Source organism: Leptidea sinapis, chromosome 20 (assembly GCF_905404315.1).
Source record: "Leptidea sinapis chromosome 20, ilLepSina1.1, whole genome shotgun sequence".
Taxonomy (NCBI): Eukaryota; Metazoa; Arthropoda; class Insecta; order Lepidoptera; family Pieridae; genus Leptidea; species Leptidea sinapis.
Window position 1 is genome coordinate 9,671,815 of NC_066284.1, and position 25,716 is coordinate 9,697,530.

A 25,716-nucleotide genomic window follows, 5' to 3' on the forward strand; every position below is an offset into this window, starting at 1 on the left:
TATATTTTTTGACTTAGAAATACCTATTATATTATCAATACAAATACTTTTATTGAGAAGATTGTTTAAGTTATTGATTGCTCGCCAAGTAAAAGTATTTCTTTTATAATTTTGATTAGTGTAGAGATCTCTTTCTACACCATACAATGGCAATACCAGGGGTATTACTGTCACTGTGATTTGATTGAAATGAAGCTACGCAAGAAATTTGATTGCTCCTTAGGCTTTTTTTTATAAGGAGAGTAATATCGGTGATTTAAGGTGGCGTGAACAATTACGTGCCAGTCACCTTTCGGCCGCCGTTGCATACGCAAGTGACAGTCGCATTACATGGCAAATCGCACGCACCGCAACCAACGCAACTCCTCAACCGCATGGTTGCTCGGATAAAATTGCATAAAACCGCATTAACTAGTATAAGATTATAGTAGTAGTAATTCGACCTGCCTAAACTTCATACTGCTACAGTCCACAATTAAATTAACAGCTGGTGATTCTAGAACCAGATTCGCCACATACCTTTTTATATATTGGCTCGGCATTGTGGTATTTCATCATTAAGGCCACAGTGTTAAGAACGATGAAGAAGAAGATGACGAACTCAAAACGCTCTGACGTCACGAACCACCATGTCTTATACTGGATGCGATGCTTTGGTATATATCTGTGAATGTATAATATAACTCAGTCATATTCGTTTATCACACAAACCACTTGAAACTTATGATCGTATGAGCATAGCATTAACGCGAGTATTAAGGGGATTATGGCTGCACGGACAAAGCCGTAGTCAAGGGCAATATTGAATAATTACTTCAAACAGAAAATTGCACCAATTCGGTCAATTATTTTAGGAACTACGATACCACACACAGAAACTCAAATACACAATTCAATGCAGACTGACTTCCATCCACACACCCACATAAGAGACCAGCAACAATCCTGTGATTCCTCTGTTGCAAGAGAATATGGGCACTAATTTTGTCCCCCTATTCATATTTCATAATTATTAAAAACGATAAAATTATTAATTTCAATTACTCAAACAAAAACAGTATTTCAACAATGCATAGTAGATATATATTGCACATTGAACTTTTTACTAAATACCTTCAAATTACTAAATTACTTTTTACTAAATACAAAAATTCACTTTTAAGATATACACTACGTATTAGTACTATACTAATGTTGCACAATACGCCAGCAGTATAGCTACAGAACTTTCGAGATTTCACCCATCCAAAAAGTGTATATTATATATTTATTTTTTTAATTATTTATTGACGCGTGCGCCATCATGAGTTGCAACGTTCAGTGACGCGAACTCATAAGATTTTCCCCTACCAAAAAGTGCCCAACGCGCCTAAGGTGTTTTTTTATTTAAAAAATATATATATGTTAATATATGTCCGTATTCCAGATAGCATCTTAATTCGTATTCTGTGGTCAAGTCTCTATCTTCATAACTACGTATAAAAATGTGCACAAAAGAGAGGAAATATACTCCGATCTCGGACCTTCTAACTGGTTTAGCTTTGAGCGCGAACTCGATACAATTCCGTTGATTCTTATCAAGCTCACAGTCCTTGAATTCCTGTTCACCTTCCTTCTGGAATGTTACTATGACGAAACCAACGAATATGTTCACCTGGAATAAAAAATATGGCATAATGTAAAAACAAATGACAATCACAACAACTACAAAGAAAGCAACTCTCTGACGGTGTTATAACACCTTCTTTTGTTATAACAAAAAAATAATTTAAACATGGCTTAGACATGTGTTTTGTTAGACAGTCACCTAATAATAACGACGTCTGAAATGGAGTTTATCTTTTTCTATTATAAAACAGTGTTAGCTTGTGTTTAACTATTAAAGAACAATTACTAAAGGAACGGGACGCAATTTTGGTCAGCTGTTATCTTTGTGCCAAACAGAAAGACACAGATTTGTAATAGAACTTTTTTTAAAACACTTGGTTCAACACATGTTAATTTTTTTTGTAATAACACAGTAAGTGTAGTTAATTTTGCAATACCGCAGTACCGCCCTTCTGTAAAAAAGTGTAAGCATTGTAAGGTCATAAATATATTGTTAATCCATTGACGTACGATAAACTTACAGAAATACGACACTCCATCCTTCTTAAATTGGGATACGCTGCTATTTGGACTGTTTTTCACTGAACATTTAGTCATTGCGTGGCGTTGTATTTAAAGCGCAATCGAAACAATTGCCTATTAGGCAGAGTTTTCTTAGGTAACGCGTAGGCAAAATTTTGTTTAAGTCAATTTTGGAGCGTGATTGTGAGTCTAGATTGAACGTCAATGTGTTAAACTTTAATTTTATAATAATGTTCATGGGAAATAGTATCTCGATTAAGATCTTGTTGTGTATGTACACCAAAAATATCATTAATAAGAACTTACCATAAAGAATGCTATCACAATGATATAACTTATATAGAAGAAAGCTACAAGTGGTCTTGAGTTCTCTATGGGACCGTGGTCTTCGTCATTTGAATCCATAGACTTTGACAGCAAGCTGGAAAAGGAAAATTGAAATATAATATTATGTTATTCAATGGTCCTAAATCCGAAAAATCAATCAACAATTTTTAACGGATAGCTTATACGGCTAGGATTATGCGAGATTTTGTTTTAATAAACAAAATAGTTTTGGAAAAACGTTAATTTTAGTTTCGGCATTATCATAACGACGTGATATGCGCGCGTGATGTCATAGCATCGCGCTCTGCTATCAAGTAAGTGTAGTGCAATGACGTCACAGTAGTGACGTTGTAGTGTAGTAGTAGTAGTAGTTTAAAGGCCGGCAACGCTCCTGTGATTCCTCTGGTGTTGCAAGAGATTGTGGGCGGCGGTGATCACTTAACAACTGGTACGCTCGTTTGTCCTCCTATTCCATAAAAAAAAATAGTAGTTAAAGCTACTTAATACTTCGGAAACTAAACGTCATATCCAAAATATGTTTCCGCTATTTATTTTGCTTTCCAATACTGTAAAGTAAAAATCAAAATTTCATGAAATTAAGGTTTCTTTCTTTTAAAAAAAAAAAAAAAAATACCAACTCCATAAACTACGGCACTGCAACCAGACTTATAAGCTGTGTTTTATTCTAAACATTATATGAGTATACTTTTTACAAGCAATAACAGATACAAACATAATTTTTCTTAATAATCGGTAATTAAAAATAAAACATATGTACAATATATGAACCCATATTTATCACAGCCCTGTGAATTTGATTATTCAAAGTCGCTTAACTATCTTGCATAACATACTCAGGCGTTATACTCAGGCCGATATCATTTGAGTACTTTAAAAAAGAGCGCTTAGACATTTGATTCCTAAGATTTCCTCCATTCTGAGGTTAAAAGCCTAAATTTTAAAACTTTCATAATAAACTGAAAAGCTTAGCCAATTCTGCTTTGAAAAATAAACAAAAAACTTACTCAGGCCAACCTTCAAAAGTGGAGACTGTGAAAAGTGTAAGCATTCCATTAAGTACGTTGTCGAAGTTAAACTTATTTTTCTGCCAAACTCTATCTTTAATCTGGGGCTTGTTATTTTCATAGACCAAATAGGAACCCCTGTAAAATAATATAATATTAACATAGATTTATCGATACGAACAAAAAATAGTCGACAGTCTGTAAGACATGTTCTTATAGACTGTCGACAAAGAATGAATTATTTAATAGATTTATAGAATATAATGATAAATATTAATAGTAAAACAATCCAAATATCCTACAAGGCTTATCGAATTGTGTGTTCTTTGTGTATTATTAATGATTCCTTATATAGTGCGATAGCTGTTACGCGCGAATTAGTTTGCATTTACGAGTATTAGTTGGTTTAGTTATTTTTAATCCGGCTTTCCTCACGATTTATCGATATGGGTACTGACTAGTTTGGGACCATTCGGAGGTCCTTCATCACGACGACATCATGACGAGCACGGTATCATTGGAACGTGTTCGACATCACCACCGTCACACCCCACGCCCCCCGCCCTGACAAGCCGCGCACTACGAGCACAAATCCGCAGTAAGAGATGGGACGTTATCGCGAGTTCACTATACCGTGATGAAGGACTCCGAAGGGTTCGAAACTAGTCGGTACCAACACTAATAACGATAACTAATTCATATTTAAACGCAGTTAAAATCATATTAAATAAGAAATCAATAAATTACATCTATACACACATAATATGTAAAAATCATGCTTCTTTCAGACAGAGGAATAGAAAGTTTATAACTGACACATTTCCCAGGTTTCCACTAGCCTTAAGCATTAAATGTTTGTTCTCTTAACGAAAACACTTCAACGTTAAAAAATATTACAAATATAAAAATAAAACAATAAATCTAAAACTTACCGACATTCGTCCGACGTTACTTTGGTAATGTCTGTACAGCTAAAGAATTTACCCTGAAAGCAGACTTTTCTTAAAATTAATATAATCCGTACAACTGATTATAATAGCGAAGGTGCGATGCAGTTCTTTTGAATGTATTCCTTTTTGGCTGACTCACTTTTCTGTAGGATTCAAAAAGTTAAGAATGTTTTGTATGGCTGATGTAAAGGAAATTTAAAATTGTAATAACAATTGTAAACAACTTGTTATTTTAAAGTGACATCCCTCATGGGATTAATTATACAAACTAAATGTGTAACCAAAATCTATGAACGATGCGGGCATCCCTTTGAAAGACATAGCCGTATCTGATTAACTTCAGCATTAACTCGACTGTAAATTATTTAATGATAAAAAATAAACATCATGAGCTAATTCTGAGACTAGAGCAGAAAATATAAATAAAAAAATTATCGTATAAACAAACAATTCGTACTATAAAAACTTCTACTTAGACGTCTCACATTAAGCAATTCAAAATATTAATATAATATAAGGAAATAAAAAATACGAAGTGGTAATAATTACAGAAATATAGCAAAGCTTTTGTAACGAATAATAGATCTTCCTTATAATGCGACGCAATCTCCATTTAGAATGCTCTGATATGCCAGACAAGGTCTACATCTGATGGTACATATGAAGAACCTAGAGTTAATAATTATTACGGAGATAGAACATTAAAAAAGAGAATCTGATATATATTAAATAGTTTACCAGCAGAAATAAGACATGAACCTAATAAAATAAGGTTTTTTCATTACTAATGACTATTTTTTAACATTTAAATAATAGTCATTAGTAATGTTAAATAATATTTTGGAAAAATTTTCACCTCCACGATCATAAAAAAGAACTCCATAACTTTACATCTATTTAAGTTACTAAATGTTATAATTAAGATTGTGCTGATCCCACAGACAAAACATCAAGATGGTTTTGTGGGACCATTAAGGCTGTAATGCTGTAATAAATAAATAATAATAAATACAAGTATGTCTAATGTTTCATAAAGACTTTAACATCTTTGTCCCTGCTTCGGTATGAGGGAATTTACAGAGGAGAGTTGGCACAATACCGTCTTTTTGATGAAGACGCATTTTACTATTTTAATAATGATAGAAAGGAAAAAAATGTAAGCCTATTTCGTTAATCTGAATAGTTGATGTATACAAAACATCACAAAGAAATAAAAAAAGATTGAATTAGAAATTTTAAATTAAAAATGAGAATAAAATAAAAAAAGATTTGTATATACCACAGGGCTTACATATCATTTAACTTTTGCCGGTAAACCATACTACACAAAATTAGTGTAGATTTTTCCATAACAGCTTCTAAAATCGATTGTCATAATTAAATGGAACTGATGAATGACATGAATATTAATAAATTACCTGCTGATAATATTAATTGCTGCTTTTAATCTTTGACTAATAAATTTCAATAGTTCTTGCTTTATATTAATGATATGTCTTTGGTTAAACATATAATATATGAATGAATTTGTAACAATAAGATCAACAAATTGCATGAAATTACAAACATTATTATTTTTCGAAAGTCTGCTAAAGAGTATATAAACTAACGATAAACTTTTTGAAGTAAGTAACAATTAATATCGAATTCGTAATTTTAATAACAAGACTGTATTCCAAGCAATTTGATTATCTTATACGGAAACATGATACTGACGTCAAAACTGCAAGCAAATACCTTGAACAACTGTATACCCAACACTGCAAACATAAATTGCAACATGTGATTTATCAACAGAATGTTCCCAATTGATTTAATCGAAGCAAACACACACTTGACCACGTACTGCCAAACAAACAATATTAAAAATCCACGGTTACATTACCAAAAATATTTTCCAATCATCCAAACCCACGGGTGTGTATGTCCCGAACAATTGTGTAAGAAAAATAAAAACTGTTAACATAGTAAAAACACAGGCTACTTACAATGCATTTGGAAAAAAAACGAAAGAAAAATTGCCAGTGTCCTGTTCTGACATAAATAAAACCAAGTACCTTTCGTCACAATTTACCATCCTATTCAAAAGTGGAAATGTCCAGGTAGGGTTGGTTGGTGCAAAATAACATGACAAAGCTTTGAATTGAGTCCAAAAATTACAAGTTATTTAAACACTCGACACCTTTGGGCTAATTTTAACAAAACACATGCACTAAGTACTGTGAAGCGAATTTTTGGACCCACAGCTGAAGCATAGCGTAATTAGTAAATTCAAACACATGTAAAAGCCAAACACAAACTAAATTACGAATTTGCTAGACATCACTAAGTATATAGTGCGTCTAATATTCTAATGTCAAAACAATTCATCACTATATTGCTACAGTGTGTCTAACATATTCTAGAATGTGTCAAACGTGCGAACAACACAGCCAGTGCTATACTTACTACGAAGTTAAAATTGACCCAAAGGTGTAGTTTATAAAACTTTTCAACTCATTAGATCCCTACCTTAAACATTTGCACTCCCATAACCGCAAACATAAATTGCAGTAGATTGGTCACCAACAATATGTTGCCGATTGTTTTTATAGCGACAATCACGCATTGTACTACGTGCTAAAAATAATATTACAAAGATGTAATTATCTTAATAAAATTAATTAATCTCAAATTATGTAACTAATAAAACTTTTATGTGAAACAAATTTTAAAACTGACCTTTAGTCCTTTAGCCCTGTTTATGGCACGCAGAGGACGTAGAACTCGAAATACTCTCAAAATCTTTATAAATGAAACGTTATTTGATCTGAAAAAGAACATTTAAACATTTTCGTACAATAATTTACGATACATTATCTGCTTATATTGGGTACGCATATTTCTCCGTTCTTTAATTAAACTAAGCAAATTACTGAATTAAATTTCTAAAAATTTTCGTACATTTGTCTATAAATTTACTGCAACAATTTTTGTGACTATGTTAGTCCTTGAGCTTTTAATGAACTTTAAACAGATTTTTGAAGAATGTACTTACGATGATGACAGAGATATCAAAGACACGATGACAACAAGAAGGTCCAGCAGATTGAACGCTGATCTGCAAAAGGCGTCCTTGTGAAGAACAAAGCCGTACGTGATCAACTTCAACATTAACTCGATTGTAAACACCGTCGTGAAGAAATAGTCGATCTTACGCAGAATCTGAAATAAATGATAAACTGAAAAATATATCAATTTAAATACAAACTAGGCAAAACTTAACAGTTAAAGTAAAACTTGTGGAAATGTAGTGTAGAAGGAAATGAACGAGAAGTAGTCGGCCAACTAAAATTTCTCATGTAAACATTACAGGTTTATTACTTAATACTGTTAAATTTATGAGAAAAGAAAAAAGGCAAACGATATAATAGAAAATCATTGATAAATTTCAACTTAACCTATAATGTTACCAATGACACATTTTTGTGGAACACTTTTCGTAATAAAAGCTGAATAGTGACAACCCCAGATAATTTAGATGACATTTTGATTACTGTAACACAACGGCTTAAACAAAACTGTCAACGTTTCCATCAACATTTTTGACAGTAATGAAATAATTGCACTTTGCATAGTACTAAGTTCTAAATATTTCAACTAAGCTAGGCTATCAAATCAAAATCTTAGAAATTTTTGTCCTAATGTATCATAAATGGAAGGTGATCTTGCCAAATGAATCTGATAACAGTTCTTTTTATTTAATTGAAAAAAATAATTTTGTAACGAGCACTAACCTCAGACTTAACTTCGCTACCTTTTCCTCCGACAGGATCTTCCATTGCCAACATTAGAGATGATGCCAAAATACATAAAAGTATCAGATTTCGGAACCACGAGTTGTTCTGAACCTTATAACAAGACACTCGAAACCTGAAATTGGAGATTATTTTCATGCCATGATAATTTCACAATGTTTTCTTGATAAAAAGTACATCTATATGATGAAAATGAATATGAAAAACTGTTCATCGCAACAAGATTTTATCCGTATCAAACGAATAAAATCTTAGCCTTATTTAAAACTTTATTAGGGTAGGGCGGGGCTTAAAGTTCCGCGAGTAAAAAGGTCCACCACAAATATCTCAAAAACAAGTGACGCATTGTTGTTGCTAACGATATGAGTTGAAAGAAGAGGGCACGGTAGGAGTAACAAACCATCGCCGACCATCGGGCGACATCGCTTGCTTGAGATACACGGTCGTGTGTCCAAATTTTAACGTAAGTATTTTTTTTCGTTGTTAGTATTTTTGGTTTCAAGGACTGATTTTAAGTCCCCTGAACATAGTTTTTTATAATATGTTATTTAATTGATTTTTAAGGTGTATTGTCATTTTAAGTTAGACTGAATGTTTTTTTATGTATAACTTCAATAAATTCTTACACGTGGTTGGGGTAAAAAGGTCCAGTGGGTCCTTTTTACCCCACATCATTTACATAATGAAAAATGTATTTCAAACAGAAGTTATGCTTACTTTGTATGTAATGAAGATAAAACAGATATATCTACCAAAGCAATATGTCTTATAATAAGTAGTAAGAGTTAGAAGAACTTTTTTTTGTCTAATGTTTATATCAATTATTTTTGTTTCATAAGAGTTTAAATATAATATTAATATTCTAAAATTTTAAAGTGCTGATTTGTTTAATTTTGTTCTTCAACTGAGACTGATTACTAATCAAAGTGTTAAGATAGTTAGAAATTATCAATAAAACTTTATATTTTTCCAAAAAATAAATAGTTATTTGATTAAGACTAATTAAATTTAATTATATGATCAATGAAGAGAATATATTTTTTTCCTATAATAATGATAACCGTATTTTGTTATTTTTTATTTTTCGAAAAACAAATATACTTTTGATTTCCATTAATTATTTTAATTTCCCTTTAAAATTAATTATATGATCAATGAAGAGAATATTTCTATAATGATGAATCAACCAAGAATTAAGACAAACATAGTTCGATAATTGTTTGTTTTGATGTAGTAGGTTTGGTTTTCGCGTTATAATTGCTACAAATGAAATTGGACCTTTTTGCCCCACCCTACCCTACAAGCTTACTTATCATCGCAAGCACCGTTTGTCATTAAAAGTTTTTTTTTGTAGAAAAACTGTTTAATTTAGATTTTTGCTGTTTTATGTGCAGGCTTATCTCAGAAACTATCATTTCAAACCAATTACATTGCGATTTTCACAAATATAATTATTATTCTAGCAAGCTCAATGTGTTGTCTAGTTTTTGTTACATCAATCGTTTCACTAAGTATCCATCCCTACTATGTGGTTTCACATACAATAAAGTAAAGTGAAGTAGCGCTGAAATCTACATGAACAATGTTGCAAGCGCTTCGTCGTCGTACAAAAATCTAATTCATATTTAAAAAATATATACATTTAAAACAATATCTAAGCTAATAAGACCTCGATTCATTTCATAATATTTGGTAGTGATGTAATTGGTACTTTGAGAAGACAGTAAAGTTCTTGCCTGCCGCAGTAAAAGGAATATACCTACATATAAATTCAAATTTAATTTCGAATATTTTTATTCAAAATAAGTTAAGACCACTTATTGAACGTCGAAAGCTATAAAAAATAATATTTTATGTTTGTAAAGTGATAACCCTCACTTCTAGGATTAATACACAAATAAAATTGGAGGTGGGTTTACGTCACGTGGGTTCGAGTCCCGCATCGTTCATAAAATTTTGTTTTTCAAATTTTATTTGTATAAAAAACAATATAAACCTACCAATTATCATAGTTAGTCAGTTTTAATATTACCAGTTATCTTTGGAGAATATAAAGAAGCTGGTCCCCTCAGGGATTGGCTTTTCCTGGGTTTTGATTTCCACTTCAGACAGTCTTCTCGGCCGAGCTGATATAGTCATTTTTGGAGGTTCGGGTGGCTCTTCCTTGGTTATGTCTCCTAAAGGGACAAAATATTTATTATTGATTGCGAAATTTTTAACCTATTGAAAATATAATAGAAAATGCGGAAACTTGTACTTAGGTCTTATTCGCTACAAACCTTCTACGTGAAGTGAAATTGAAAATAAATTTCAACGAGCGATAGTTTTGGTGAAATACAATAAAACTGCCGAGAGGTACCTCAGAGATCGACAACACTAGTTGTAGTATCAAATAGCATGAGCGACGATAATCGTTAATAATCAAGGACGATAATCATACAAATTAATTCAATTCCAAGGCAATATTTTGCGAATTCACATACATCCGTCCTTATTTTAAGCTAGTATGTATATGTAACTCGATTTAATACCAGCAACTAAAACATTTGCTGATTTTTATACTTCTTAAGACATTGTTGTAACTCTGTATTGATGTTGTTATTGGATGCTAAATGCTTAAATGCATTTGAATACAGCGGTATCAACATTATCTAACAATCTCCACATCAAGATAGTTATAATGTTATTCAATTCTTTCTCGGAAGGTAAGATATTTAGCAAGCAACTTGCAACAACGCAATACTGTAGAATAAACTTGGTAAGCCCATAATTATCGGTAGAGAGGTATGAAATACTACCATCTTGTGAAACGAATGTTCTTTATTGGTTGATTTAAAAAAAAATAAGTTTTCATACCATTTTGTTTCTTCTCAGCGGTAACCAGAGCACTCGTTGCGTTAATGTCTTCTTCTATCTGCTCTTCAATTTCTTCTTCTGATCCAGTTTCTTCATATTCATTCTCAGACCTGATTTCAACGATATCACAAATATTAATATTATTAGTTTTAATATTATTGCATGCATCGATCATACATTAAATTCATTTAATGTTATACAAATTAAATTTTTAACCAAAAAATATGAACGATTTGGGACTCCAACCCCCGCGACCTCTCGGGTTCCGTCCGAGCGTCCAAGTGAACCGTGAGTACGAATGGGTCGTAAATTTTGGTAAATCTTTTTCAACTCTCAGGTAATATTGCAAATTAAATAAAAATGTCCGTTACGTGACTCATAGTGGATAATTGAACTTGAAAATTGAATATATCTACACAAAACTGCCTTGCCTTCTATTTTGATCGATTTCTATAAAAGTTACAAAGTCAGCATTGCCAATGTTCTGTTACAACACCAGATGAAACTTAAGCATTGCCAACACTTCTTTTTTATAAGACTAACTTACGCGCAGTGAATAAATGTCTATTTTCTCTAGCCTTGAAGGCGACATCCAGAAGATTGTTTGGGAAATTAGAGGTTGAAAAAGGATAGGCATTTTGAAGTCGTTTAAATGCATTCCACAATTTATTGTACGTGGAGAAAAATTTGAGAATCGAACTTTTAATGAACGCCACACATTTAGATGATGAGGATGGTTATGTTTAAGGCAGTGCTGGGTATTAGCAGGAACTAAGAAAAATAGCTCTTTCAAAAAATCCCTTTGATAACGAAGACAATTCCAAATAACATGCCTGCAAATTATAGTGACATTAAAAATTACCTTGCAACTCTCTTGTACTTTCTACGTTTTTTGCTGCATGAAAAAGATATATAAAAACAATTAGATCATTAGTATCTACTAAAAACGACATAAGAAAGAGTCTCAAGTAGCTGGAATATATCTGAGGCAGATGGAAAAAAATATAACAAGAAAATGACATAAATATTATGATATTATTTCTTGCCTGTGGGCTAGGTTTATTGCTATACTAAAAATTATATCAATTAAAGCTATATAAATGGGCATTTGCAATTCATCATACAGTTAATTAGGATTTGAAATATTATTGCAAAAATACCTCAAAATTTTTTTTATATAAGAGGGGGCAAATGGGCAAGAGATGGACATCCGCAACAACAGGTGTGTCAAGAAATGCGTTGCCGGCCTTTAAGGTTGTATGCTTTTTTCTAGAAGGTCCCTGAGTCGTATCTATTCGGGAAGACCGCAGCCGGTAATTGTTTCCACAAAGTGGCTGTGCGAAGCAAGAAATTTCTAACAAAACGCGCGGTTGTGGAATGCCAGACGTCTACGTGATGCGGATGGTACTTTGCACGTAATGTCCGGTGGTGGAATTTGGCCGCTGGAATCAACCCGAATAGCTCCTCTGAGCACTCCCCGTGATAAATGCGGTAGAAGATGCGGAGCGAACCCACATCTCTAAGCAATGCCAAAGAATCAAGCCGATCGGAGATGACTTGATCGTCGATGATTCGAGCCGCTCTTCGTTGTATGCTGTCAAATGGAAGAAGCTGGTACTGGGGAGCCTCAAAGTACCTCAAAGTCGTACTTAGTAGACCAAATACGCTGTTCATAATACTTATCATTTAATCAATAGTAGTTTTATAAACTGCTTTTTTATATTTTTATATGCTATATATGTAGCTGCCCTTGAATCAACAATGTAACACAATTGCTAAAAACAAACCCATCACTAGAGTAGCCTTCTTCGTCGTTTGCGTATTCATCATCTGTTTCAGCTCTCCCTTCATCTAGCTGAGGATTACCCGCATCCGGGTTGTCTGCACCCTGAGATTGCATAAAATTTACAATGTAAGACAAGAACACAATGTTTAGTAAAATAATGAAAGTTCACCAGATACAGGTATTGACCTTGGTAGAAAATTACATTTCTTTGTCTTGATGGACTTACAAATGGAGTGGGATGTTTCTTTGCAGAAAATGCCTCAAGATTAACACACCGGTACTCTTTCTGCCGTCAATCAATAAGCGAAGTAGGGGAGAAATTAACGGACCACGGAGATACAACATCTTAATGTGTATTAAACTTACGACCGTAATCGTGGCGCTGATCAGAATTTTGTTTTGATGAGACTTCGGGACAAAGACATGTCTATGAATGATAAATTCATAAATGTTATTTCAAAACATTTTTTTTTTCAAGCTTATTTTTGAACAAAAACTAATATGACAATAATCGCTTAATATTTTAAACAGTGTATCTTAACAAAAAACTCATCATTAATATAATCTTCTAAAGCTTACTTAAGTTTAAAACATACATAATATTTCAGTTATGAACTTACTTCTTTTTCTTTAACAATCTCCTCATCCATATCTTCAGCATCACCCAAATTATCGACGGCAATAGCCAAGAACACGTTGAGAAGAATATCTGTTCTCTTTAAGGAATTAATCAATTTTTTTACGCTGATTAGAGGTGTTCCAAAAATTTTTGATAAAAATTTTAACTTTCACAAAATATATATACTTTATTATACGTAGTTACATAAGAAATTAGTATTTGTATAAACGATTGCTTAAGATCAGGCTGATGTGCATATTTTATCATTTTTTAAGTTTTGGAGTATTTTCTGTGATGTTCAATAAAATATTTTCAGTAATAAATTTTGATCACCATCACTAAGTACAGTCGCTAAGGGCACAGATGGCGCTAAAAGATTAACAGCTTGGACAATTATTACAGCCTCGACTCCTTTACCTCAGCCTTCCGTGATATTCGCTCATAAAAAAAGAATGCTTATTCTACATTTCAAAGAGTTATTTCAATTTTCCTATTTTGATGACTATCAGTTAGTTTATCTTGTAAAAATGCAGTTCTGAGTTCCAATGATAATTGATCATAAGCACTATTATTATTCAAAAAGGATACAGTTACCACAGATAAAGATAATGATAAAATATATGGAAGCAAGCATGCCGGGTGAGCCTACGCCGCCATAAGCGTTAATGCCGTGATACATCACCACGTTCCAATCCTCTCCTGTCAGTATCTAGAAGGGAAAAAATATTTATCACATTACGATAGAGTAGAAAGGCTTCGATGGTGCAATAAGTAGATCCGTTGGCTCTCACAACGCACTGCGTTTTCGGTTTTCGAATTTATCTGTACGTGTATTCGACGCATAATATGTAAAGTAAGGTCTTTTAAGGTCGGTAACACTCTTGCCATTCCTCTGGTGTTACTAGAGAGTTATGATCGCGGTGTTCACTTCCAAAAAAAAAAAAATTAAAGCACAGTACATTTACGACACGAAATATCTTAATATTCCTATCCGACTTCAAACAAGAATGATGACAATTTTATTATTTGTGATTTCTGATACTTTTTGTTTGCCATTTTCTCTTTCCTGTTAAACACATTAGAGAGCTTGAAGTAATTTCGTACATAAAGTGCCTATTTCGCTTTGCCTTCTTGAATGTTCTTAAGTATTAACTCATTTTATATTAAAATGCATTTACGTACGTAGTACATTTAGTACATTTAGTACGTTTTGGTTAATCGGTATTAATTGATTAATGCTATGATAATACAATATAATATGTGAGATATTATGAACTTATTATAATAGTGATGAGTCTATCACGATATATTTGGAACCCTAAGACTCACAGAAAGTCTCCACACTCATAAATATTGGCTAAGCTAAGATTATCTTAGAAGAAAATTTACAAAACTTGATTTTTTAGAGATTCACAAACACATTTGTATCTAAGTTATGAAATAAGTCTATATGGCTTACTAGATTTATATTGTTTAGCTGAGTTATTTCCTCTTGATTGGGCCAATTTGCGAGTCAGTATATTTTCTAGCTCCGAAAATTTCAGATCGTCTTACAAAATTACCAGCTTTTTCAGACTGTTGCTGGATATGGAGAGTCTCTGTTATCCGTGCTTTTCTTTGGCCATCTCCATGCAAATTCTGCATAAAGGGCTGCTTTACACATGTATGGTTATCTTCGCGTTTAACTTCGCGTAATATTTCTCTTTTTAGTCAGATCTGCATAGGGGCAGGCCTTATATCATGCCACCCGAAATGTGTTCACTGTATTTCCATTCTGTTTGGTAAGATTTATTCCGCTTTTATACACAGCCACGTTAAAATTTGAATTCGTCAAGTAGTTCCAGTTCATATACTACCCCGTCTAGCACATTATCAGCTAATTCATAATTATATGAATTTATTTGAAAGCAACTAAATTACCTGAAACATTGTCAGTACAGCCTGCCAAAAAGAGTCAAAGTTATGTCTCTCCTTTTGTTCTTCTGGCGCGTAGTCAAACCTTCCTCCAAACACCTGCATACCCAACAACGCGAATATCATGATGAAGAGGAAAAGCAGCAGTAGGAGAGAGAATATTGACTGGATGGAGTTGAGGAGAGAAGCTACCAAGTTTGAGAGTGAACGCCAATACCTGTTGTTGGGAAAAAATGTTAGTGTGAATTTTATTAGTTTTTTATTTGCATCATTTTTATCCTATTTGAGATATATCAAAATTTAAAAAGAAAGCGTTAGCCTCTGTCTGTTTGTCAATACCTTTTGCTATCTTTATCTCTAAATAACGCGATTGCTGAGCTTTCCCCTTGAACCAGGCAGCGGTCAAGTGACCTCTTCTAACGAAATGACGTTTGATGTGCGAACAGTCGACATTCAGACACAGAACGTGAGACAACAAGCGACAAATATGCCGTATTGTCTCATTTTGTGGTTTAAAATTGTAAAAGTCATTCAACAGAGCTCACTGTAACATTACCTATCACTGGTGTCTACTTCAATGTCTTTGCATATAAGCATCCATGATTCGGAAAAACTATAGAAATGTTATTATAAAGTTTGTACTACCGGGCTCCCAACGAGGACCTAATAAGTCTAACAACCATACTTATAGCTAATAGGTCTACACACGTCCATTAAGAGATATCTAGTTAATACTTATTTACTTACTTAGTAACTTTGAATACCCTCAACAAGCGCACGCAACGCAACACGGATATGCCCAGCTGTGGGATGGTGCCTGATATGGTGAGGGCAAGCTCTAAGATGGAACAGACCATCACGAAGCAGTCGAACCTGTTGAAAAGCGACACGAAGTACCCCTGAAAGAAAAATATTACATTTCAACAATCTTAGAAGACCGATCTAGAATCAAGATCATGACTAGTAGCAGAATTTTAACGCTATCGACGATTATACGACTAGCATATATTTTAGGGTACTGCTTATGATGCCCAATAACACAATTTGCTCATATGCTTCGGAATTGTTCTCGCGGCTGAATTAAGTATTTCTGAATCAATTAACACGAATAACCAACATCCGATTGAACAGATGGCGCTAAATGGTAAAACTTAGACAGTTAATGCCTTGTCTGCTGTGAAAATTAGTTGTCAGTGAAGTTGTAAAGTTAGCGAAACTACAGAGTAGGGATGGATACTTATATATAAATAATTAAATATAAAAAATAAAAAAAAAGTTAATTTTCTAAAATAATAATTTACAAACAATTTTTATTCAAAATAGGATCTGAATATACTTATTGAAAGTCAAGTACTACCACCCATTCTTAAAAGTATGCCTTAGATCTGAGAAGAACGGGTGCAAGAAACTCAGAATGTATTGAAAAACAAGTTAAATTTCACAGGTTTTAATGATTTAAATGTGCATTCCGACCGTTACACTACAAAAAGGATAAACAATTGATGTAAATTTTTTCAACGTCATATGCTCGTTGTAAGTTATTATAACATAATATATATATTATTATTTTTAGTTAGGCATTACTAACGATAACGTTTTGCTAACGTTCAATTTCGAAAGAAATCTTTTTGTATTGAGGAACTAAAAATATCAATGCGCAGTAATCCGTGTCATTCTGTAAGGCTAAGCGAGCAAGTGAAACTCGCCCCGGTTTGAACAAAGCCTTAGTTGTGGCAGTGAGCTCTCACCTTCACATAACTTGCATGTTTACCCATTAAAAAAGAATCAAAATGCAGATCCCACCTGGATGCCCAGCGCATACATCTTTACCAGCATCTCCATTGTAAACAGAACCACGAACAGATAGTTGGCGTAATTCTGGAAGTGATCCAGCCAGGGCGGTTGTCTGCAAAAAATATTTTTTTTTAAGTGATACGTTTATTTAATACACATATTTATTAAAACATCAATTATAGCATGGTGTGGTTGCTACACCAAGTCGCAGACGTCAGAAAATAGTGATTTATGTAAACAGGATGTAATATTTAAGTGTGACCAGTCGATTATTCCGTAACTATTACAGAAATATAAAAAACTTGAAACTGATATCGAAAGTACGTTACCTAATCATTATCATATCATATTAATAGTTATTAATATGACATCATGATAATATTTTTTTTAAATTCTAACGAGAAGTACCCAATATTTTGATATTAAGCACTGCCATATTTTTTTTTTCAAACCTGAATATCTAACATTGCTTATCTGAGATTTATAGATATAATAATAATTATTATTTCTTTATTAGTTTTAACATATTCTCCTTAACAAATAGTGGCCTTTGACCTTTTAGGCATATAAAGAATGCTTGTGCCAGGAGGCCCCGCTCTTTCGTTTTAGTTTTCTTAATTTAGAAGGTTATTTTAGCTTAGACTAAAACTAAAGGAACCCGTTAATTAGCCTAACAAAGTAATAAAACTGTCATTTAATTGAATAATATTTACTATTTCTTAGTAAGTACAAAATTTTGTATTCGAAGTGACGTTCTTTTCGTCGTCGAGTACGTCTCGTCATCCATATGGATGTATGGCATTCCGCTAAAGTTCAGCTTTCAACTTTCTTCCACATACAACAAAGCTTTTTTTTTATGGAATAGGAGGACAAACGACCGTACGGGTACCTGGTGTGAAGTGATCACCGCCGCCCACATTCTCTTGCAACACCAGAGGAATCACAAGAGCGTTGCCGGCCTTTAAGGAAGGTGTACGCGCTTTTTTGAAGGTACCCATGTCGTATCGTCCCGGAAACACCGCACAAGGAAGCTCATTCCACAGCGTTGTAGTACGCGGAAGAAAGCTCCTTGAAAACCGCACTGTGGAGGACCGCCACACATCCAGATGGTGGGGATGATATCTTAACTTGTGGCGAGTTGTGCGAAGGTGGAATTCGGCGGCAGGAATCAGGTTAAACAGCTCTTCGGAACACTCCCCGTGATAAATGCGGTAGAAGACACACAAAACTGTCGAATGAGCTTCCCTGTGCTGTGTTTCCGGGACGATATGACATGGGTACCTTTAAAAACAGCGTGCACACGTTCCTTAAAGGCTGGTAAGCTCTTATGATTCCTATGGTGTAGCAAGAGAATGTGGGCGGTGTGTTGATCACCACCGCCCACATGCCCAGGTGACATGTTCGCTCGTGTTTCTTCCTCTTCCATGAAAAATATATATAAATATGAATATCTTACTGATAATGTTCCGTGGCTAGTACCATTGTGTTCAAAAATACAAGTACTATAATGGCCCAGTAGAACGTCTGGGACTTGACGGATTTCCGACACGCTCTGCGCATGCGCCGGTTTATCTGAAAGAAAAATAAACCATTAAAATATGGTGAGACATTTTTTTAAATGTAACACGGCGTTTTTACCAACAAGTCAACTTCATGATTCGTCGAAGAACATGCCTTTTGCTCGGTGAGTATTTGTAAATTACAAAAAAATTTGAGCAGCTTTCTTGTAGTGCGCAAAAACTTTATTTATGTCAGCACCTCGACCCATACCAAATTGAATTAAGCATTAGTCATGATGCTATGAAAATAACTGAAAATATATTTTCTAAGGATGTATGCAGCAGAACTATCTGCTAGTTGGGCAATGTGTAGGTCACACTGTTTTTTTTATCTAAAGTGTACCTAAAAAGGCCGTAGTGTTTTTAAATTTAAATCTCTCGTTATAAGTCCTTGACTTTGACTTGTACCTCTACGATCTGGTATAAAGTATTTAAAAAAAAACATTAATAGCCCTAACCAACATTACCTCTGAAAATGCATTGTTTAACTCGTCGATTTACTTTAAAACAAAAAAGGACCGAAAACAGAACCCTGTGGAACACCTATTCCTACAAGTTAACCCGGACACATTTTGTTTTTAGTGTCCCCATGTAATACAGATATTATAACATAAGAAATATTGAAATCGGTAATAAAGAACAGCTATTGATATCTATATGTATTAGGTTTATTGTACCTCGTCATAAACTAATCTACACTTACTTTGTCAAATCGTTTGCAATAAATTTTACATGTTGTAGTCTTTTGTGGCTCGCCATTTGCATCCAAATTGACCTCCGAACCGTCATTGTTCTTTCTTTCCTTTTTATTGCCTGAAATATTCAATAGTTTTACTTACTTTTTACTTACTATTTTAAAACTTTCAATATTTATTTACTACGGCGGGAAAGCTATAGATTCCTACAAGCGATATGCGGAATCGCAGTTTCGTTCGATCTATTATCATATTAGTTCCTTAAGCCTACCTACGAGGAAAATAAAATATAATAGAAACAAGAGAGCTATTTGAAGTATTTTTGACAGTGTTTTCGAAAATGAGGCAAATACTTTGTATGTCATTTTTGCTAATTAATATAGTGTATTCCGCCAAAATATTCAAATAAATATTTCAAACGAATAAACAAAGATTATATTCTATTATATCTTAAGCTACAATGGTTTTGGAGTCCCTGAATACTAGAAAATATGCTGCCTACCCTGAGAATCTTGATCCTGTTTTTGGCCTGGGTCATTCTCGAGGTCCAACTCCTCAGCCACTGTAATCCAATTCAGATAACCCTTCAGGTCTTCTTCAAACTGCTGTCTCTCTCGTGACTTTTGAAAGTCACCGCGATTCTTTGCCTTTTCTCTTTCTTTTGAGAATTCACTGTAAATATTTATTCCATAAAGAAATTTTTATCTTTTTATTTAAAATTAGGTACGATAACAGATAACATAATATAATTTAATAATGATAAATTTATCATCTAATAAGAAATACAGGATTCACCAAGTAAAGTAAGAAAAGAAAAGTGGACACAAATTTCATATTTTAATAAAATTTGAGCATAGGAAAATATATTTAAACAATTTCTATGGAAAATGTCAATATCAGCAGACACTTCATTATATTGTTTACAAATTCTCATAAAGGGACTGTTATGCGATACGTTAATATTCGAGGAATCAATGGAAAATTGGCGTGGAACACGCACCTATATTGTTGGCACTTTAAAGTTTTTCAAACTCTGTTTCATCAATATCAGGATTTTGCAATGTTATGTAAGACGTCCATAAGATATTATACCATACATATAATGTGGAAATTCATTAGCTCGTCCATATCTTTACTTCTAAATACAAACTACTTACCCAGACAACACACCAAGAATCAGGTTCATGACGAAGAAATTGCCAAATATAACGAGTGTTACAAAATAAATCCACACCCAAGTGTTGCCTTTTACATCAGCTATCTGAAAAGGTAAGTTTATAGTTAAGATGAAGGAAAAATGATTGTAACCTGGCTTTGTATGATATAGGATGCTTATGTCAAAGTCAAATAACCGTTATTCCAATAGGCCGAAACTAAGCGCTTTGTAATCGTTATTATACATAATTCATATACTGATGTTCAGCTTGCGAGAAGAACATACAAGAAACTCATGGGACTCTCTATTATTCTATTATGCTTTATACCAGAGGATTGTTAATGGCTTTTTAGGCATCTAAGGACTTAAAAGTAACATAAACATAAGAGAAAGGGGTTTTTCCCATTCGTCTCTATATCGTAGGTTTTTTTTGTTTTAAATATATCATTTAAAACTATGTAATTCAATATATTAGAAGATTTTTTTTCGAAATTTGGAAGACACATTAAAGTTTTTGACATTTGCACGAACTATTCAGTGTCTTACTATAAACATAACGAAAGTCTTATAAATTATTACTTAGTTTTATTCTATTATGCAAGAAGATATTTTTAATTAGATACAACAAATAAATATATGTCACGTTTGCATCTTTGTCCTGTGTGATTCGATTTTAGGCTCTTGCCAGTTTTAGCAGGTGGTATAGACACACATTTTAGAAAAAAATTAGATAATCTTCAGATTAGTCCAGCAAATATGGTGGCAATTATATTAATTAGAGCGACAGTTTGGTCTTTCCTGAATGACAGGACACATATATATACGCATATGCGTATGAGAACAGCAACTGCAACAGATGTAGAAAAAATGATCCAATCCATAAATGTTAATAAATCTCCCGGTTTCGATGGTATAAGAGCTATAGACATTAAAAAAATATGTATAAAAATATGTATAAAAATTAGTTATTATAGAGAATTTAATAAATAAAAGTGTAAGTGAATGAGTATATCCTAGTAACTTAAAGATTGGTGTAGTAAGACCTATCTACAAAAAAGGAAGTCAAGAGTCTTATGAAAATTATAGACCAATAACAATACTTCCAATAGTAGACAAAATAGTCGAAAAGTATATTTGTAACGAAATCCAACAGTTTTTCAAAAAAAATAACATTTTAAACAGCACCCAATATGGCTTCGTGCCGCAAAAAAATACGACACAATTACTCAGTGCATTTACGGACACAATATACGAACAGCTAGACAAAAAAAGACACATAATGGTCGCATTTCTAGACTATAGCAGAGCTTTTGACACTTTACAGCATAACACATTACTACACTGCCTTGAGGACATTCCCCTTCCCATGGACTTATCAACCTTTCGGTTATAAAGATCTACATCCCATTTGCGCCGTGGTATACGCGGTAATATGCTTGAGTGGTGCAGAAGCTACCTAGACAATAGAAAATTCATTGTTAAAATAAACAACACATACAGCGACTCAATATCTGTGTCTGAAGGCACAGCACAGGGCTCAGTAATCGGGCCAATACACTACATAACCTATGTAAATAGCCTACCAAATGTAGTTACACAGTGTGACGTGTTCCAATTCGCGGATGACACCTGTCTGCTAGCCTACGGGGATAATCCGAAAGATGCAATGCAGAAACTACAGCTTGACTTTGACAAAATAATTGAATGTTCACATGACTGTAGCCTAGTAATTAATGATAAAAAAACCAAGCTAATGTATATAAGTTCAAGCCATAATAGACCAAAATACGAGCCTAGACTAATATTACATAGCCACAATTGCTTACACACCAACAAACATACTTTACACAAAGGATGTAACTGTGAAGCTATCGAAGTTGTAAGTAATCAATTATACCTGGGCCTTGTCATTGATAACAGAATGAACTGGAAAAATGCACATTGATATGCACATAGTATGTGACAAGCTAAGAGCCCTTCTTGCAAAGTTCGCTGTTATTAGGAATAGGGTTCCTTTTAAAACTCTTCTATTACTATACAATTTATTAGCTGAATCGATTATCAGTTACGGGCTCTCGAGCTATGGAAGAACTTATAAAAGCCACGTAGACAGAATATACACTTTGCAACTTAGAATAGTTAAAACTATTGTAACAAAAATTATTTAAAAAAAACTTAAGAATTTAGACCCTAAATTATTAGAATTCTGCAAAATACTACCATGCGATGAAATGATAAAACTTGCGATATTAAGTGAAGAATATTTTAACGAAAATCTAAAAGTGATTAAAAAAACGATAATAACAAATTAAGTACCCGCAGTATTCGGGAGTCAAAACTACTTTTACCTAGATTTTCTAATGGCTATGGTAGAAACCATTTCTAATAAATAAACTTCCTACACCTTAAAACCGGAGATAACAATAACACACAAACATCCTGTATATGTCGTAATAAAACTACCTTACCCTCAACAGAGAACAATAATACACAAACGTAAGTGAATTGAAGGGTACTTGTAAATAAGTATGCGGTAAGAACTAGGTTTGTTTGTTTGTAATTTTATATAATAAGTTTGTAAAAATTAGAATAAGAGTTAAATGTTATTAATTGTAATATAATGCTTTGAAGTCATATTGTAATTAGTTTGAAGTACTGATATTATGTCATATAGCATATTCTTAGTTTTCTCTTAGTTATTTATAACATGCGACGAGTGTAGTACACGGTAAAATCCGAATGGGTTTATATTTGTACTTAAATATAAGTAAATTGTAAAATACTTTTTTTGTGTGTAAAATAAATGAATAAAAAAAATATATAAGGCCGGCAACGTTTCTGTGGTTCTCTGGTGTTACAAGTGAGAGGGAGGTGGTAAATACTTACAATCAGGTATCAAACGCTCGATTGTCCTCCTTATCTATTAAAAAATACAATGAAGCATACATACCGCGTACATAATATCTGTCCATCCTTCCAGGGTTATGCACTGGAACACAGTCAGCATTGAGTACCCGATGTTGTCAAAGTTGGTGATACCATAGTTGGGTCCTTCCCAGTACGGCTTGCAAATTTGTCCCTCTTCGCATTGGTTCCCTACGTCAGCCTCGCGAGAACAAGGGGTAGGGTCATCCACCATTAAACCTATAAGAAAAAAACATTATATGCTACAACTTCTCGGAAAGTGCTTGCGGATCGTTATAAAAAAAAGTTTCGTACAAATATGCAGACCAAAAATTCGGTTGAAAATCCATTTCATCCGTGTTTTACCGAACAGAATAGTATATTACACAAATAGGGAGGGAAATGCCACTGTGGCATGTACGCGACTTGAAATGGTCAATTAACTCTCGTGTTGCGTATATGATTTTTTACCACTTATGTTCAGCATACCGTGTTCAAGCTAGTATATTCTAGTGAAGTCCCTGCTGAACCGCTGAAGTTCGGCAGACAGATGGCCGTTAGGGCAGTAAAGTCCTCGAAGGGCAACCACGTACCGAAAGACGCAGTGTTGGTAGGCCCCCCACAAGATGGACCAACGGTCCGGTCGGTCTGGTCAAGATCGCCGGAATATGTTGGATGAGAGCAGTGAACGTCTTTCAGCTGATGATGATGATGCCACAAAGAACTTTCCAATAATAAAATTTGAATATTACGGCAGAGTATTTTAAGATTCAAATTTAAAATAAAATATATTTATTACTAGTGTTATCATTGTGATTATAACGTACTTTATTACGAATTATCAAGAGTATATTTGGATTTTACAGTTAAAATATTTATATCTTTAAATTTTTCTCTTAATGATTCTATTGATCTCAGGGCTACCTCTGATCCATAGACTACTGAAAACTAACCTGTGGCATTGTCGAAGCAGGTATCGTGAAGTGAGCCGGAGAACAGCTCAAGTCCGATAATAGCGTAGATGATGATAACGAAGAGTACCAGAAACGCAATATGGAATAATGGTATCATCGCTTTTAATATTGAGTTTAGCACTATCTGAAGACCTGAAACGATTAAATTAATAGGCTATTAAAAGGCATAAAATGGCATAAAATGGCATAAAATGCATTTATTCTCTCAAAATTTATTCCTTTAGAATACTTTTTGATATCATTTCTAATATACTAGATACTACTACCGCTTCGGAAACAAATGACGCTCTGAGAGACAAGAAGCGGCGCAACAAACTCTCCCAGCATTCTTTTTTGAGCTCTTTTCAATAAAAATATGCAATATTGTACAGTGCAAATGGGTGAAAATAAGAGGCTAGGCGAGATAATTTAAATTGGGAAATAATAATGAAACAAGATGTAAATAAGCTAATGAGCCACATATACTATAGAGTATTGCTGTCATATCTGGTCTGGCAATTATAGATCAAACTATTACAAACAGAACTGCTGAAATAGTCATCGAACTAGTACTCTGCTCACAACTCGATCACGTGGCTTTACGTCTATTAACTATGACGGGGAGTATTCCCAAGAGCTGTTTCAATTGATTCCTACCCCCGAAAGACAAGGGTTCTTTTCACACGATACACTAATTTCATACTATCTCCACCATTTGGATGTGTGGAGTACCCTACGGTTTTAAGGAACTTTCTGCCACGCACAACCACACTGTGAAATGACCTTTCTTGCATGGTATTTCCAGAACGATACGACATTAATATTATTTACTAAATTTATTTTGACCCATCTTTTACGCTGATGTCTAGCAACTGAAGTGAACTAGTCACAGAACAGTTTTACCAGTTCTGTGGAAGTAGCAGTGTCTATCCTTTTTATTGAATGTTTTTTGTTTCATTATGAATATAGTATGAATATCCACAATCTTAATACATCAGATATTATGAATGACATGTATGTATGTATGTGACAAAATATACGTACTGGGTACTCCAGATACCAGCCTTAGAGGTCGAAGAACTCTGAAGGCCCTCAATGCTTTAACGTCAAATAGATCTTTTGAGATGAACTGAAGTAACTGACTCGCTACGCTGAAACATTAAACAGTTAATAATTTCTGTATGGTTAAATGTGATGATAAGAACAGATGATCCCCATAATACCCAGAGGGTTAATACCCTTAAGAGGGTT

At 33.6% G+C, this 25,716-nt stretch overlaps 1 protein-coding gene across 3 annotated transcripts in view; it reads right to left on the reverse strand.

Annotated features, from left to right (window-relative positions):
* Positions 1 to 25,716, reverse strand: part of LOC126970124 (muscle calcium channel subunit alpha-1-like) — a 90,820-nt gene that overhangs the window by 31,165 nt on the left and 33,939 nt on the right. The window contains exons 5-29 of one of the 3 annotated variants that reach the window (XM_050815853.1): positions 25,510 to 25,616; positions 24,466 to 24,618; positions 23,559 to 23,752; positions 20,610 to 20,713; positions 19,955 to 20,124; positions 19,461 to 19,570; positions 18,655 to 18,770; positions 17,208 to 17,310; positions 16,152 to 16,303; positions 15,411 to 15,621; positions 14,079 to 14,199; positions 13,492 to 13,580; positions 12,873 to 12,973; positions 11,948 to 11,980; positions 11,086 to 11,195; positions 10,262 to 10,406; positions 8,209 to 8,344; positions 7,470 to 7,636; positions 7,154 to 7,241; positions 6,170 to 6,277; positions 4,415 to 4,467; positions 3,483 to 3,620; positions 2,437 to 2,551; positions 1,524 to 1,654; positions 520 to 664 (exon numbers count right to left, since the gene is read on the reverse strand). In XM_050815853.1, the coding sequence (XP_050671810.1) occupies positions 520 to 664; positions 1,524 to 1,654; positions 2,437 to 2,551; positions 3,483 to 3,620; positions 4,415 to 4,467; positions 6,170 to 6,277; positions 7,154 to 7,241; positions 7,470 to 7,636; positions 8,209 to 8,344; positions 10,262 to 10,406; positions 11,086 to 11,195; positions 11,948 to 11,980; positions 12,873 to 12,973; positions 13,492 to 13,580; positions 14,079 to 14,199; positions 15,411 to 15,621; positions 16,152 to 16,303; positions 17,208 to 17,310; positions 18,655 to 18,770; positions 19,461 to 19,570; positions 19,955 to 20,124; positions 20,610 to 20,713; positions 23,559 to 23,752; positions 24,466 to 24,618; positions 25,510 to 25,616 (3,100 nt within the window). Of the gene's footprint in view, positions 1 to 519; positions 665 to 1,523; positions 1,655 to 2,436; positions 2,552 to 3,482; positions 3,621 to 4,414; positions 4,468 to 6,169; positions 6,278 to 6,943; positions 7,052 to 7,153; positions 7,242 to 7,469; positions 7,637 to 8,208; positions 8,345 to 10,261; positions 10,407 to 11,085; positions 11,196 to 11,947; positions 11,981 to 12,872; positions 12,974 to 13,491; positions 13,581 to 14,078; positions 14,200 to 15,410; positions 15,622 to 16,151; positions 16,304 to 17,207; positions 17,311 to 18,654; positions 18,771 to 19,460; positions 19,571 to 19,954; positions 20,125 to 20,609; positions 20,714 to 23,558; positions 23,753 to 24,465; positions 24,619 to 25,509; positions 25,617 to 25,716 lie in introns of all 3 variants that reach the window. The other 2 variants (XM_050815852.1, XM_050815854.1) reach the window with 2 other exon arrangements.